This window comes from Mustela nivalis (genome assembly GCF_964662115.1).
Source record: "Mustela nivalis genome assembly, chromosome: 2".
Lineage (NCBI taxonomy): Eukaryota > Metazoa > Chordata > Mammalia > Carnivora > Mustelidae > Mustela > Mustela nivalis.
In genome coordinates this window covers 145,236,497-145,248,876 of record NC_139021.1, presented here as the reverse complement: position 1 = coordinate 145,248,876, position 12,380 = coordinate 145,236,497, and the positions used below count along the sequence as shown (strand labels likewise).

Here is a 12,380-nt window from a genome sequence, read left to right as displayed (position 1 = left end):
TCTTCCCTGCTCCTGCCTCAGGGCTCCTCCAGGGGAGGGACCTTTGTCCCAGGGTTCCTTGAGGCAACAGGCTTCATCTTGTGGGGGGGGGCATTGTGTGGCAAGGGGGTGCTGGTATGGATGTTTTGGGAGTATCTCTTGCATTCAGACCTCACTTAGCCACTTAGCAGCAGGACGGCTGGACCTCGACTAAACCTCTGAGCCTCAGTTTCCCCCTCTACAGGATCCAACACGTCACCCCAGCTTATGGAAAATAAATACACGTCTGGCTCCTGACAAAAATACCGGCCAGGTTATTACTTGTACGGCTCTAGGCTTGTGCCACTGCGTGGGCCGACTGAGGCTAGCTCCTTGCTCTGACTGCCTGGCCGAGCCTCCGTGAGCACTGAGGACCCCGGTGGCCCCAGACCACCAGCAGAGAGCGGCGCACCTGTTACCTACCCTCCTGGGAGTCCAGCACCTGAGGCCTTCCCTCGGAGGCTCATCTGATACATCTGAGCCATCTCCCTCAGGGTCTCTGCTGAGTACAGGCCAATGGGGTTGTTATACTGCCTTGGCTGGCTCGAGCCCTGCGGGGCTTTCGGGCTGAATGAGTCCAGGGCTCCCTCCAGGCTGGTCTTGGCCCCTGGGCTGCCCCGCGGAGGGCCGGGCTCAGAGGCCTCGGTGTGTGAGGAGAAGACGGAGGTCTGGGAGAAGGAGCTAAAGGTGTGCCTGAGCTCCGGGGTGCCCGGGGTGCCCAGACTCGCCCTTGCCTCAGGGTTGGGGCTGAGGGCCGCCGGGCTGCCGTTCGTGTCCCGAGCGGGGTCCTGGCCCAGAGCAGCGCCATGCAGGGGAGAGAGAAGAGAGCGGTTAGAGGCCATACGGGTCCCAGCGCTTCCGCAAGGACCTGAAACACAGGTGTTAGTGTGAGCGCCCAGCAGCCTACCCCCTGCTGCGACCACGCAGAGCTCGGGAGGGGACACAACGGACACCTGCAAGAGAAGAGTTTTGTCGAGGAGAGGGAGGGAGGCGCCCATCCCTGGCCCTGAGGCCCACATCCTCCTGACCAAAGTGCCAGCCCCACACAAAAAGCCAAGCCAAGCCAGCCCACCTGCAGGGCTGCGGGAAAGGGGACGTGAGCCTCAGGGAGTTGGGGAGAGCCCCCTCCATCCTCTCTCTGCTTTCCGTTGCCCTGAGTGGAAGCCCCTAGCTGGCACAGCCTGGCCTCCTGCTCTACCAACCCCATACTGAGATGCCTCCACATGGCCAGCCAGAGGCCCCCCACCCTGAGCTGGCAGTGGTCAGGCAAAGTAGAAATGCAAGAGGGAAAATGGGGACACTGCGGGGCTGACAACTTGTTCCCACAGTCTGCCCGTGCAGCTTCTCCCAAGCAACCCTCTGCTCCCTTCCCCCATCTGTCACCCACCCCAAGCCCCTGTCAGCCTCTTTGTATCAGAATGAGGTCATGCAGGAGGCAGGGAGTAGGCCCTGCAGGAGGGGTGGGGAGGGCCTTCCATGCTTCAGTTCAAGTTCTTTTGGCACACAGGGTTGAACTGCTTCAAGGGAGCACTGAGGGGGTGGCAGGCAACGTGGTGAGGTATGCCTGCCTTGGGCTTGCTGCCTGACTACCATCAGCACCTCTGAGGGGGCTTTTGGGACATCCAGTCGGGAGGGGCAGTGGAAAATGGTGGGAGAGACCCTATGTCAGAGATAAACTCTGAGGACCAGCAGGCCCCCTCCCTCCATGCCTGGGCTGGCTGCTTGAACCTGGGTCTCTGGCTTTCATGCCCCAGTGACCCCCCCTTCCCAGTACCCTCAGGATCCTTGTCCCCACCTAGCTGGGAGGAAGATCCCTCTCCTAAAAACACCACGGCCTAGGCTGGTTTCCCAGCAGCCCAGCCATGAGGTCCCAGGACCAGGACCCAGGCAGACACCCCACACTTGGTACTGCATGGGGGCTGGAACGCCTCTTCTTGGGGGCCTGCCTCCACTCCTTCACGCTCAGCCATAGCTGGGGCAAGGAGACGGCTAATCCTACTACTCTGTCCGGTTTGGGCCAACCAAGGGCCAGGCAGGCAGACCAGGGGCCACCCCACAGGAACCACCACTGAGAGTGGAGTCAGCACCTACCTTCTGGTGGGGGATCACTGGCAGAGGGGACTGGACCGGGGGTGCTGTTGTGGAGATGGGGATGGGGCGCTTTGACCTGGAAGAAACCAGAAAGGGGTCCAAGTGAAGACCATTGCCACTAAGACCAGGAGCTCCTGCCAGGGCAGGGCTGGAGACAGAGAACATCAGAGACCCGGGTCATTGGGCCATAGCTTCAGGTCCGCTGTTTACTCCCCATGGACTGTGTGACTCCAGGAAGGCACTGGGCCTGACCAGGATGAGGAAGTCATGGCCCTTGGACACTTTGCTCCCATGGGCCTCTGTTAGGTCCTTGGGAGGCTATCTGGGGCAAAGAGGAGGCAGGGCTTTCAGGCCCAACTCCCCCCGCACTGACTGGCAGCACTGTGACCGCCCCGATCCCCAAGGCTTATCCATAAAGTGAGGCACAGACGTGTCAGGTGTTTGATGGCTTGGCCCTATCCTCCTCCTGGTCCAGAGGCCCTCCTTACTTTCCTGTGTGATCCTGTGGCACAGGCTGGGCCCATATGACTGCTGCTGGACCCCTTCTTTTGGGCCCTTGATGCCCACGTCCCTCTACCCCCTGCTCTGGAGAGCTCCCACCTACTTCTGCAGCGTGAGACTCAGGTTGTAGCTAGCAGACTTGATCTTGTTCTGAGCTTCCAGGTGGGTCATGGTGTCTGTGTTGACTCCGTCGATGGCCACCACGAGGTCACCCTGGCTGAGCTGGGACTGGGCGGCCTTGCTCCCCGGTGTGATCTGAGAGAATGACAGATGGGTGGGGGGCAGAAGTGAGCATACAAAGGGTAGACCCAGGGATGGGCCGTTCTCGAGGAAGAGTCACCAGGGATCATCCAGCAGAGGCCTGCCATTTCCACTTTCATTCACTATGACCAGCACCCGCTGCTCCCCAAGCCCGATGCCTCCTCCTGGCACACCATCACCCCTCTGCCTAGCGTTCTGTAATCTGAATGTGACCCAGAGCCCAGCCCTGGCTAGGGGAATGTGGATGGAAGCAATACCCGCCACTTCCAGGCCTGCCTCTAGCCACCATCCTTGACATCCTGCACTCTCTCTCCTTCTTAGCTGACTGGATGCAGAGGACCCAGAACAGCTGAGCCACCAACGGAAGGACCCAAATCCTCAACTCACTGCTTGGAGGAGAGAGGATTAAGAAGTACTGCATCTGATGTTGCACGAGGGAGAAGTAAGCTTCTGCTATGCTAGGCCATTGAGACTTGGGGGCTGTCTGTTACACCAATTAGCCTACTATAATGGCTGCACCCCCAAAACCCATGGAGCACTTTCTGGGCTCCAGGAGGGAGGGTATATGCATGAGTTAAGACTTAGCACCACCACAGAGACTCTGCCAGGCTAGTACCCAGAACAGATGAGCCCTCAGGGGAGCACCCCAGGGCAAGTGCCTAGGGCTATCATGACAGGGAAGCAGAGAGCTGTGGAAGCAAGGTCTGCTGGGGCATGGGGCAAGGCTCAGCACTATGTGGCTGGCTTCAGACTTCCAGAAGAGGAGATGCAGGTGTGGGGGCCAGATCCCAAATCCTGCACACTAATGACATCACAGAATGTTAGAGTCTGGGGCCCCCTATCCCCAGGGTGATCACACAGAATGCTATAGACACCACACGCCAAGAATATCTCCTGTCATGTCAAGGCCACCCTCCCAGAGACATTACATGCAATGTCAGGATGGCTAAGACCCACTCTTAGTGACATCATGCACAACGCCAAATTCCACAGGCCTGGTCCTCCGTAACAGCATGCCCCCCACCAGCCCAGAGATGTCACTTGAAACGCAAAATTCTGGAGGGCCTAGATGATATCACCTATGATAACTTGATGGCTGGCCCCTCAGGACATCACATGGAATGTGAGGAAGCTCCAGTTCCAAAGATGCCTCATGGAATGTCACCAAGACTGGCTTTACACCCCCATGTCACAACACGAAATACCATACCCTATCCCTTACAGATAACACAAAGAATGACTTGACCCCCATGATATCATGTGGAAGGCCCCCTGTGACATCATGTAGAATGACATACAGAGCTTGCCCCAGTGACATCACAGGAAAGAGGAGGCTCTGGGAGCCAGCCCCCACCAAGCTGTAACTAGAGGATGTCCCTTGGCTTTTGTTCCCCAACATGCCCACCAGCCAGCTTTCCTGGCTTCTATGGGCACATCTCAGTCACCTTCCTGTCTACAGCCCAGGGACAAGGCTGGCTTCTAATGCTGGCAGAAGCCGTTTTCTGGCCCTGGCCTGGGGGACCATCCTAGAAGGAGTCCAAAGAGGACCTAGGGAAAATCCCCTATCCTGGTGGCCAGGCCCTGGGCTCCCAGACATGGACGTAAGCCTCCTGCAACACCCCTCATGAGGAATCTTCCACCAAACCAGGGCCACCTGTGGTCACCAGGCTCTAGTCCCTGGTGGGCTCTAAAGGCCAGGCCGCAAACCGCCTGTGCAAACCCAGGGACAGCAGCAAGAACAGACGAGTCCTCGAGGAGGAAGTGCCCAGTTAGCCCTGGGGACTGCGCTAGCTTCACCAACGCCGAGTAGCCTCCCCTCACCCATGAATCCACAGAGACCTGGCAGGGACAGTAGAGAAACCACCCCATAGACTGCCAGGAAACCAAAGTCCAGCCCACTTTCCTGGCTCCAACAGAGGTATCTTAGAATTACTTGGGCTGGGGTGCCTGGGTGGCTCAGTCGGTTGAGCATCTGCCTTCGGCTCAGGTCATGATCTTAGGGTTCTGGGATCGAGCCCCAGGTTGGGCTCCGCACTCTCCTTCCGCCCCTCCCCCTGCTCATGAGCACACATACTCTCTCTCTAATAAGTAAATAAAATCTTAAAAAAGAAATTACTTGGGCCTTCTCAAAATGCACATCCCTTATCCCCAAATTCATGGCCTCGGGGAGCCTCTACTAATGACAGGAGTGTTGTTTCTGTTTATTTTAAGGGTTGAACAAGGGTAAAAACAAAAACAACAACAACAATAAAAAACACGACAAAACAAAAAACCCAGAGAAAAACAAAGCACTTTCTGGGCCAAGAGGGTACTCCTGAGGGCAAGCTGAGCTGCGAGCTGGGCCTGTCTGCAGAAAATCGGCTTTCCCTACTCCTCCTGGTTTCGCGTTCAGGCCTATGCTATCCCCAGCATTTTCTGATATGTATCTTCAAACAGAGAAAGCAGACAGAACTCTACAGGGAGCATCCCCACACCCGCCACTGAGCTTCTACCTTCACACGGTTCAGCTTTCTGTGTCACATGTCTAGCCTCTCCGTATGGTAATCCGTCTTAGTTTGGAAGGTTTTCAGAGAAAATAGCGGATACCAATATGCTTCCATTCATATGCTTCCATTCAGGGTGATTTGTGCAATGCCTCTGCGGTCCTCGTGAACCTCTCACAGGGCTCCCCCACAGTAGGACACCCCCCACACCAGGGCTTCCCCATACCAGGACTCTCCCAGATGCTTCTCACCATCTACAGACAGCATAATGAACTCCCAGGTATGGCGACCACAGACCCCAGATAGAAGGGCAGGCGTTCTGCCTGCAGAGGTGAGGCCTGCCAGCCAGGACTGGAGCTGTGTCCAGAAGATCATGGATGTCAGTGTGAGCAAGGACGCCAGAATGACATCCAAGAGCTGCTGGGGCCAGATCAGCTAGGGCAAGGTGTAGGACTATTGGGAATGCCCTCTCTTTGGAGCTGCCCTGGGGACATCTGTCTTCCTCAAGCGCGGGCTAACACTGTATCTTTCCACGGGGTCTCCTGCCTCCCCCTTGCCTGGCTCCACCTCATTCCCAGTATAGATTGGGTGATCCTGGTTCCCTGGGAAATGCCCAGCCTCCCCAGGGCCTGGTTAGCAACTGAGCTCCCCTAGGAGAGTGCCAAGCTAGCTCCTGCCTTCCTGGCGCCTCTCTCCCCACACCTGTGTCTGCTCATCAGGGCTCAGCTGGCCTGGCTTTCAGCTGCCCTGAGCAGGGCCCATGACCTCTGAGACTAGGGGTGGGTGGAGGTGGGTGGAGGGTACTGTAATTCTCTTCTGGAAGGGTGCTCTTTGGCTAGGTCCAAGTCTCCTAAGAGGAGGCAGGGACCCTAAGGAGGTCGCCCCCTGCTTGGTCCAAGGGCCATCAGATCCTCACCCTCTTCTCAGGAACAGCCTGTCCTGCAGGAGTGTGAGGCCACCCGGGGACCCCTGCCCAAAGCCCAGGACTCGGGAAGAGTGCAGTGCAGGTGTGGTATACCCATGTGTCTCTTGCCTGACTCTCTGCTTCTCTCTCTGCGTTCCTTGTCCCACAGAGGACCCAAAGCCACTAAATCCTTGGAGGATTTTTTTCTTTGAAGTCTTTATATCCTCTTTTGAGCATTTGAAAACCTCTTCATAACAACAGTTCATTCCCACTTCACTTTTCATTCTTCTCCAACCACCAGCCGCCTCTCAACTCAGAGCCCAGATGTGGGCAGAGCTCCAGGAGCATGGCCTGTTCTCAAAAGCTCCTGAGGTCCCTGGGGGCCAAAACTGCCACCAGACTCATGGGAGCCCTTCCTTCTTGCTGGGCCGTGGTTTTGGGTCCATGAGAAGGGACACCAGGCTAGCAGGTGCTAGGAGGGAGCAGCCGTGGCCTCTGTGACTGTTGGGTGACTTGTAGGGAGGCAATAAAACAAAAAGCACAGACTTTGGTCCGAGTCAGACCTGAGGGAACAGGGCAGCCTCCACACTCTCTGGGTAAAGACAGCAGCAATGCCTTTCGCACATGATCGCTGGGAGGATTACATTTTTAAATAGGTTATCCCATAAGGAGGTGCAGAGCCGAGAAAGCCTCAGGGAAGTTCCCAGTGGAGGAGAGACAGGGGCTGGCCCCCAGCCCTGCCCCCGGAGCACGGAGGGCGCCATAGGGGAGGAGACTGAGCAGCTGTACCCTGGCTCCACTGGGAAACAAATCTGGGGCTGGAAGGAAGCGGGGTGTGAGGGGCCAGCCTCAACTGACCAGTCCTAAGCCAGCCTTCCGTCCCTAGAGGGGCCTGAGCATCAGCTGGAAGAGACAGAAGTCCTGACCAGGGTCCCAGGGAAGCAAGGCACTGGTCAGGGCTCAGGTGCACATAGGCTCCTATTTCCCCAGCTCCCTGGTGGCAGGGGGGTGGCTGGGCTCTGCAAAGGTTCCCAGCCTTCACTCTCGGTGCTCCAAACCAGACAGGTCCCTGCCTTCCTTCCCTTCTAGAGCTGCCAGCGTAGGTGTGGCAGGGGCTTGGGGGGCAAGGGTAGATGGTAGTTGCGGTGAACTATGCATCTTCCAGAATCTCCTCCCAAACTGCCCAGAATGACCACCCCAGCAGACTTCCCATGGAGCCCTAAGTGCATTTAACATGATGTGATTAAATTACCATCAAGCGATGCTCTGCTTCCCTGCCCATCTGGCCTCCCCTGGGGCCTTGCTCCATCTCTCATCCTTTCACTGGAACCTTCTGTCTCCCCATGGCCCCACTCCCCAGCTCCCCCCTGGCTGATAAACAAGCCAGAGTCTTGGCTATACACAAAGAACCTCTCCTTGCCCAGAGGATTTTTAGGGCAGTGAAAATATTTTCTATGATGTGATATTGTGGATCTAAGTTATTCTACGTTGGCCCAAACCCACAGACTGAACAACACTGAGAGTCAACCCAGATGTAAACTATGGAGTCAGGGACAGCTCTGAGCACCTGGGAGGGAAGCAGGCAGGGCTAATGCCTGGCCTGGGAACCTCCAAGAACGCATTCCCCACCTGGGTGCCTCTGTCCGGTTATCTTCCCCACTCGCTCATCTGGGAAGGCCCCGGCCAGCCTCACAGCAGTCCTCCGGAGGCTTGCCTGACCTTCAGTGTGGCTATAAACAGCTCAGCCTGTCAGCACTGCTAGGCGCTGCCCAAGAAACAGCACTAAGGCCTCAAAATTCCGGGAATGGCCGACACAGTTAACCCAGAATAGTCTCCGCCTGTCCCCCTCCCCCTCCCAGGGGACCCTCTGTCCTCTGCGTCCCCACCGTAACTAGGAGATCTGACAAATACTGGAACAAAAAAAAAAAAAAAAAAACAGCAAAGAAGCAAAAGCTTCTGGGCTGGTGCCCCAGAAAAGCCTACAAGGCCAGATGAATAAGGCGTTAAGGGACAGAGGCCTTGGAGCAGAGAGAAGGGCCTCCCGCATGCCTACCCCACCCCACCCCGGGGGCCGGGCTCGGGCCCCACCGCTCCCCCATCCTCACCACCACCTCAGCAGAACAACTGGTGCTTGTTAGAAAGCACTCAGCGGGGCGCCTGGATGGCTCAGTGGGTTAAGCCTTCGGCTCAGGTCATGATCTCAGGGTCCTGGGATTGAGTCCCGCATTGGGCTCTCTGCTCAGCAGGGAGCCTGCTTCCTCCTCTCTCTCTCTGCCTACCTCTCTGCCTACTTGTAATCTCTCTCTGTCAAATAAATAAATAAAATCTAAAAAAAAAAGAAAAAGAAAGCACTCAGCCATGCACACTTCCATTTCACAGATGAGACAACCAGGCTGAGCAGGAGAACCGACAACTTGGCTCCAAAGGCAGCACAACTGTGAGCAACAGAGCCGGACAAAAGCACACGCTTCTTCCCCAAAGTCAAGGGCTGCAGCGTGCCCCAAGGACAAGGCCCCAGACCAGGGCCCCAGCCTCTTGACGTAGCTTGGACAGGGGCAGGCCCGGCCTTTGGAGCGCTCCTCCTTGGCTGCTTCCATCCCTCCCCCACTTCCTGGAGAACTGGCTAGCGCTGGCAGGGGGGCGGTGGGAGGGGAGCTCATGTTGCAGGCCCAGCCGCACCTGTCCCGGATAAATAAAGGCATTTCCCCTCCACCCTCCCACTTTCCCTCCTGAGCCCACTTCTCTGTGGGTCCTCGCGGAGACCCACTGAAAGGAGGCCGTGGGGGGCTGTTATCGCCCCTGGGCTGATTCTGGCGGGTGGGCGGGGCAGGGGCAGAGTAGGGTGGAGACTGGAGCTACCACTCAGCCTGAGGGGGGCAGCCTTCTTACAGGAGGAGTGGCAGCCTGCATCTCCAGCTGACAAGGGACAGGCCCCATTCAGTGCTCTTCTGCTAATCCCCAGCCCAAGGGTGGAGGGCAAGCCAGGGAGTTAGGGGTTACTGAGGTCACCAGAGCTCCCGAGCAAATCTGAGCCTCAGCTTGGCTGGCACTGAGGTGAGATGGTAATCCCAGAGCCCCACCCCCACCCTGCCTCAGGTGCCCAGGGGTGTGGGCCCTGCTGAGAGTGAGCAGGCCCTGCCTTCATTATCCCCACCCCCCACCCCACCACCCTTTGCCGCCACTGGCCTGTTCCAAAGGCTCAGGCCAGGATGCCAGAGCATCCATGGGCCTTGCATCCTACTCCCACGGAGGGAGAAGTTCCTGCTGCAGAAGGGCCTTGAGAGCCCCAGCAGGAAACACCACAGCCCCCGTGGGAGTATCCTGGGTCTGAGCCGGGGATGCCCCAGCCCAGGGCATCAGTGGCCCCGCAGAGGAGTTTGTGGAGAGGTTCTGAACCCTGGGGGAGGACCGAGCGCCCAGCCCAGCTTGTTCCATTGCTTTGATGATTTGGGGCACGCCTCTGAAGGAAGCCAAGAGGCCATTATCCCTGGCCCCCGATGCCCTGCTGGAGTTGGGGGTTCTATTTATAAAGGTCCCCCATAGTCATTGGTTCCATTACCTCCCAATATACCCTTTCCATGCGGTGGGGACATTCTTCCTGCTGTCTAGCTTAAGGCCTCTGTGCTGCAATATAAGCCCTGGGCTGGCCAAGGCCAGGTGGTGCATAGATCTGGGGTGAGGTCATTGGCTATCCTGGGTGCCCCTGAGCCAGGAGGCTAATTTCCACCCGCTGGGGCAAGGAGCACCAGCATGAGGCCTTGAGGACTGTAAGGACGGGGGGAGATGTGGGCTCAGTCCCAGGCATGGGAGGCCTGTGAACCCATGATGGTAAAGGTGGATAGCCCTGCGACCGTGCTGGTGGGGAGCTGTGCAGGGTCCTGGAGGGAGGGGGCCACATCCACGCATTTGAGCCCACATGGCAGCATGTCATCAGGCAGGGCGTACAAGGCTCTGGGTGTCCTCCTAGCATTACACACCGGGGCCTCTGGGACAGTGGGTCTGGAGGGATGAAGACTCAGGTTAGATGAGCCAGACCTCCAGTGGGATCAACGTGGTCCTCTCCCTGGACTCAAGCCAGGCCAGTGCCCGCCCTCCCCCAGGGGGTCATGTCCTCTACAGCTGTTATGAGGCTCCTCTGGCACTCCTGAGGGGGGCTTCTCCTTCTCAGGTTCCCCCCAAAGGCCCACTTCAGGTTCCACAACCGGAACTGCCCCTCCATGGAGGCATTGGCTCCCTGTCCTCTCTGCCAAGCACCTCCAGGCCTTCCCTGGCTACTCACCTGAGGGCCCCCCTTGCCCACCCCCATGTTCCTGCCCCCTAACCCCAGGCCCATGGCAAATCTCTGCGGCCCTGAGGAAGAAAGTGCCTCCCTGTCCCCAGGTGGGCAGGGTCCAGACTCCCTGGGCCATCCATCCCCCCAAATCCCCAACCAGTGACTGCCTGGAACCCCAGGCTGCCCCCTCGAGCCCACACCAGTGGTGTGGGGAGCTCAGTCTCAGCCTGACCCTACCAGGCTCAGCTTATCTTGCTCCTCCCACACCTCACATGGGCGCCCTGAGCCCTGAGGTCTTCACCCTAGCTCTGCCAGACTTACTGGGGAGTCCCTTGACAAGTGCTACCTGAGTGCCTACCATGTTCTAGACATGGGGAGGGGTGGGGGTTGCCCAGTGGTGGTTAAGACAAAGACAGCTTCCTCCCAAGTGCATCTAGCTTATCGCCTCTCTGGACTTGAGTGTTTCTGGTTAGGCAATAGAGTTACTCAGACAATCTCCAGGGATCTGGGACATCGCCAGCAGGCTGTTCCCTGATCACAGACCCTGCAGAACATATGGGCCATTTCCCCAGGTGAGCATGGGGAAGAAGATGTCAGACAGTCAGAGCAGCTGTGGCCGTGTCCGAATGGGTAGGGCCCTTGCGAGGGGAGGGAGGAAGCTGGCAGGAGATCCCCAGCAGGCCCAGGAAAGGGGAGGTGGGTATGGAGGTGAGGCTGTTACCTTGCTCCTGGGATGGAGTGGATACTGGAGCCTAGTCACCAGCCCAGCCCAGCCTTGAACCCCAACAGCAGGACTGCTGAAGTCCTCAGTCTCTCCATCTATCCCGCTGCCAGCCCGTCACCTGCACTCTCCATGCTAGGAGTGCCCTCTTCCCAAAGCAGCTGCCCACTTCCATGGAGATGCTCCAGGCTTAGGGGCTCCCTGGGTTCCCCCTCCCCAGGGAAGGGCTTAAGAAAGCATTAACTATACTCCATCCACCGGCCTGCCTACCCAGCAAACTTGGCATTTCCTTCTTGGCTCAAGACACCCACTATTTGCCCATGTTTCACACTCACGAAAGGTCGGTGAACTCAGGCAGACAAGAGCTATGACTGAAACCAGGGGTCTGCGGCTGTCAGCATCCAGCTGGAGCCAGTCCCAGCCCCCAGACTGGGGACGGGGCATGCTCTGCTTTTCCAAGAGCCTCAGACAGGACAGCGCAGGGATGGAGGGATGCACACACCCGCCTGTGGGCGCGTCCTGCCCCTGCGGGCACCAGGCTGTGTGGGCAGTGCGCACTCACCCGGGAGATAGTGAGAGGCATGTTGAAGTCCTTGCCTCCCTGGAGACGGAAGCCCCAGGGCCCGGGCCCGGTCAGGGTCACGCTGTAAGACATGCTGGTGCTGACAGCGGCAGTCTCTGTGAACAAGAGAAGAGAGGGTGAGAGGGCCCTCACGCACCCACCTACCTCCCTGGTCTATACCTGGGCCCCCTACCCCCGACCCCCAGCCTTGCCTGCTCTGTCCCTTGCTGTCTGGCCAGGCTGGTGGAGCTCCTGAGAGGCTCCTAAGAATAGCTGGGAACGAATGCCATCGACACTGATATCTGCCCTCGGCTGCGCCCATAAATGGACTGTAACCCTACACTCTGCCCGCCCGCAGCCTCCCACCGTGACTCACATGGCTAATATTGCCCCCAGGGAGGGCTGTCCAGCACCCAGCACCCCCCAGGGCACAGGATGGGGGACCGGCCAGATTAGCGATAATGCTCTCTCCTCCTTGCTCTCCTCTCCTTGCTCCCTCTGCCCATTCGGGCCCAGATGTGTGTTCTCTCTGCCCAGTTCAGCTCACACCCCTTCACCCTGAAGAC

General features: G+C 58.1%; 1 protein-coding gene across 11 annotated transcripts in view; it reads right to left on the bottom strand.

Moving 5' to 3' along the window:
* LDB3 (LIM domain binding 3) overlaps window positions 1–11,970 on the bottom strand; it is a 59,761-nt gene extending 47,791 nt beyond the window's left edge. For 4 of the 11 annotated variants that reach the window (XM_082719394.1, XM_082719397.1, XM_082719395.1 and 1 more), the window contains exons 1-3: window positions 11,815–11,970; window positions 2,714–2,865; window positions 2,110–2,185 (exon numbers count right to left, since the gene is read on the bottom strand). In XM_082719394.1, the coding sequence (XP_082575520.1) occupies window positions 2,110–2,185; window positions 2,714–2,865; window positions 11,815–11,907 (321 nt within the window). In that variant the 5' untranslated portion in view covers window positions 11,908–11,970. Of the gene's footprint in view, window positions 1–441; window positions 807–2,109; window positions 2,186–2,713; window positions 2,866–11,814 lie in introns of all 11 variants that reach the window. The other 7 variants (XM_082719392.1, XM_082719391.1, XM_082719396.1 and 4 more) reach the window with 3 other exon arrangements.
* Window positions 11,971–12,380: the final 410 nt, after the last annotated feature.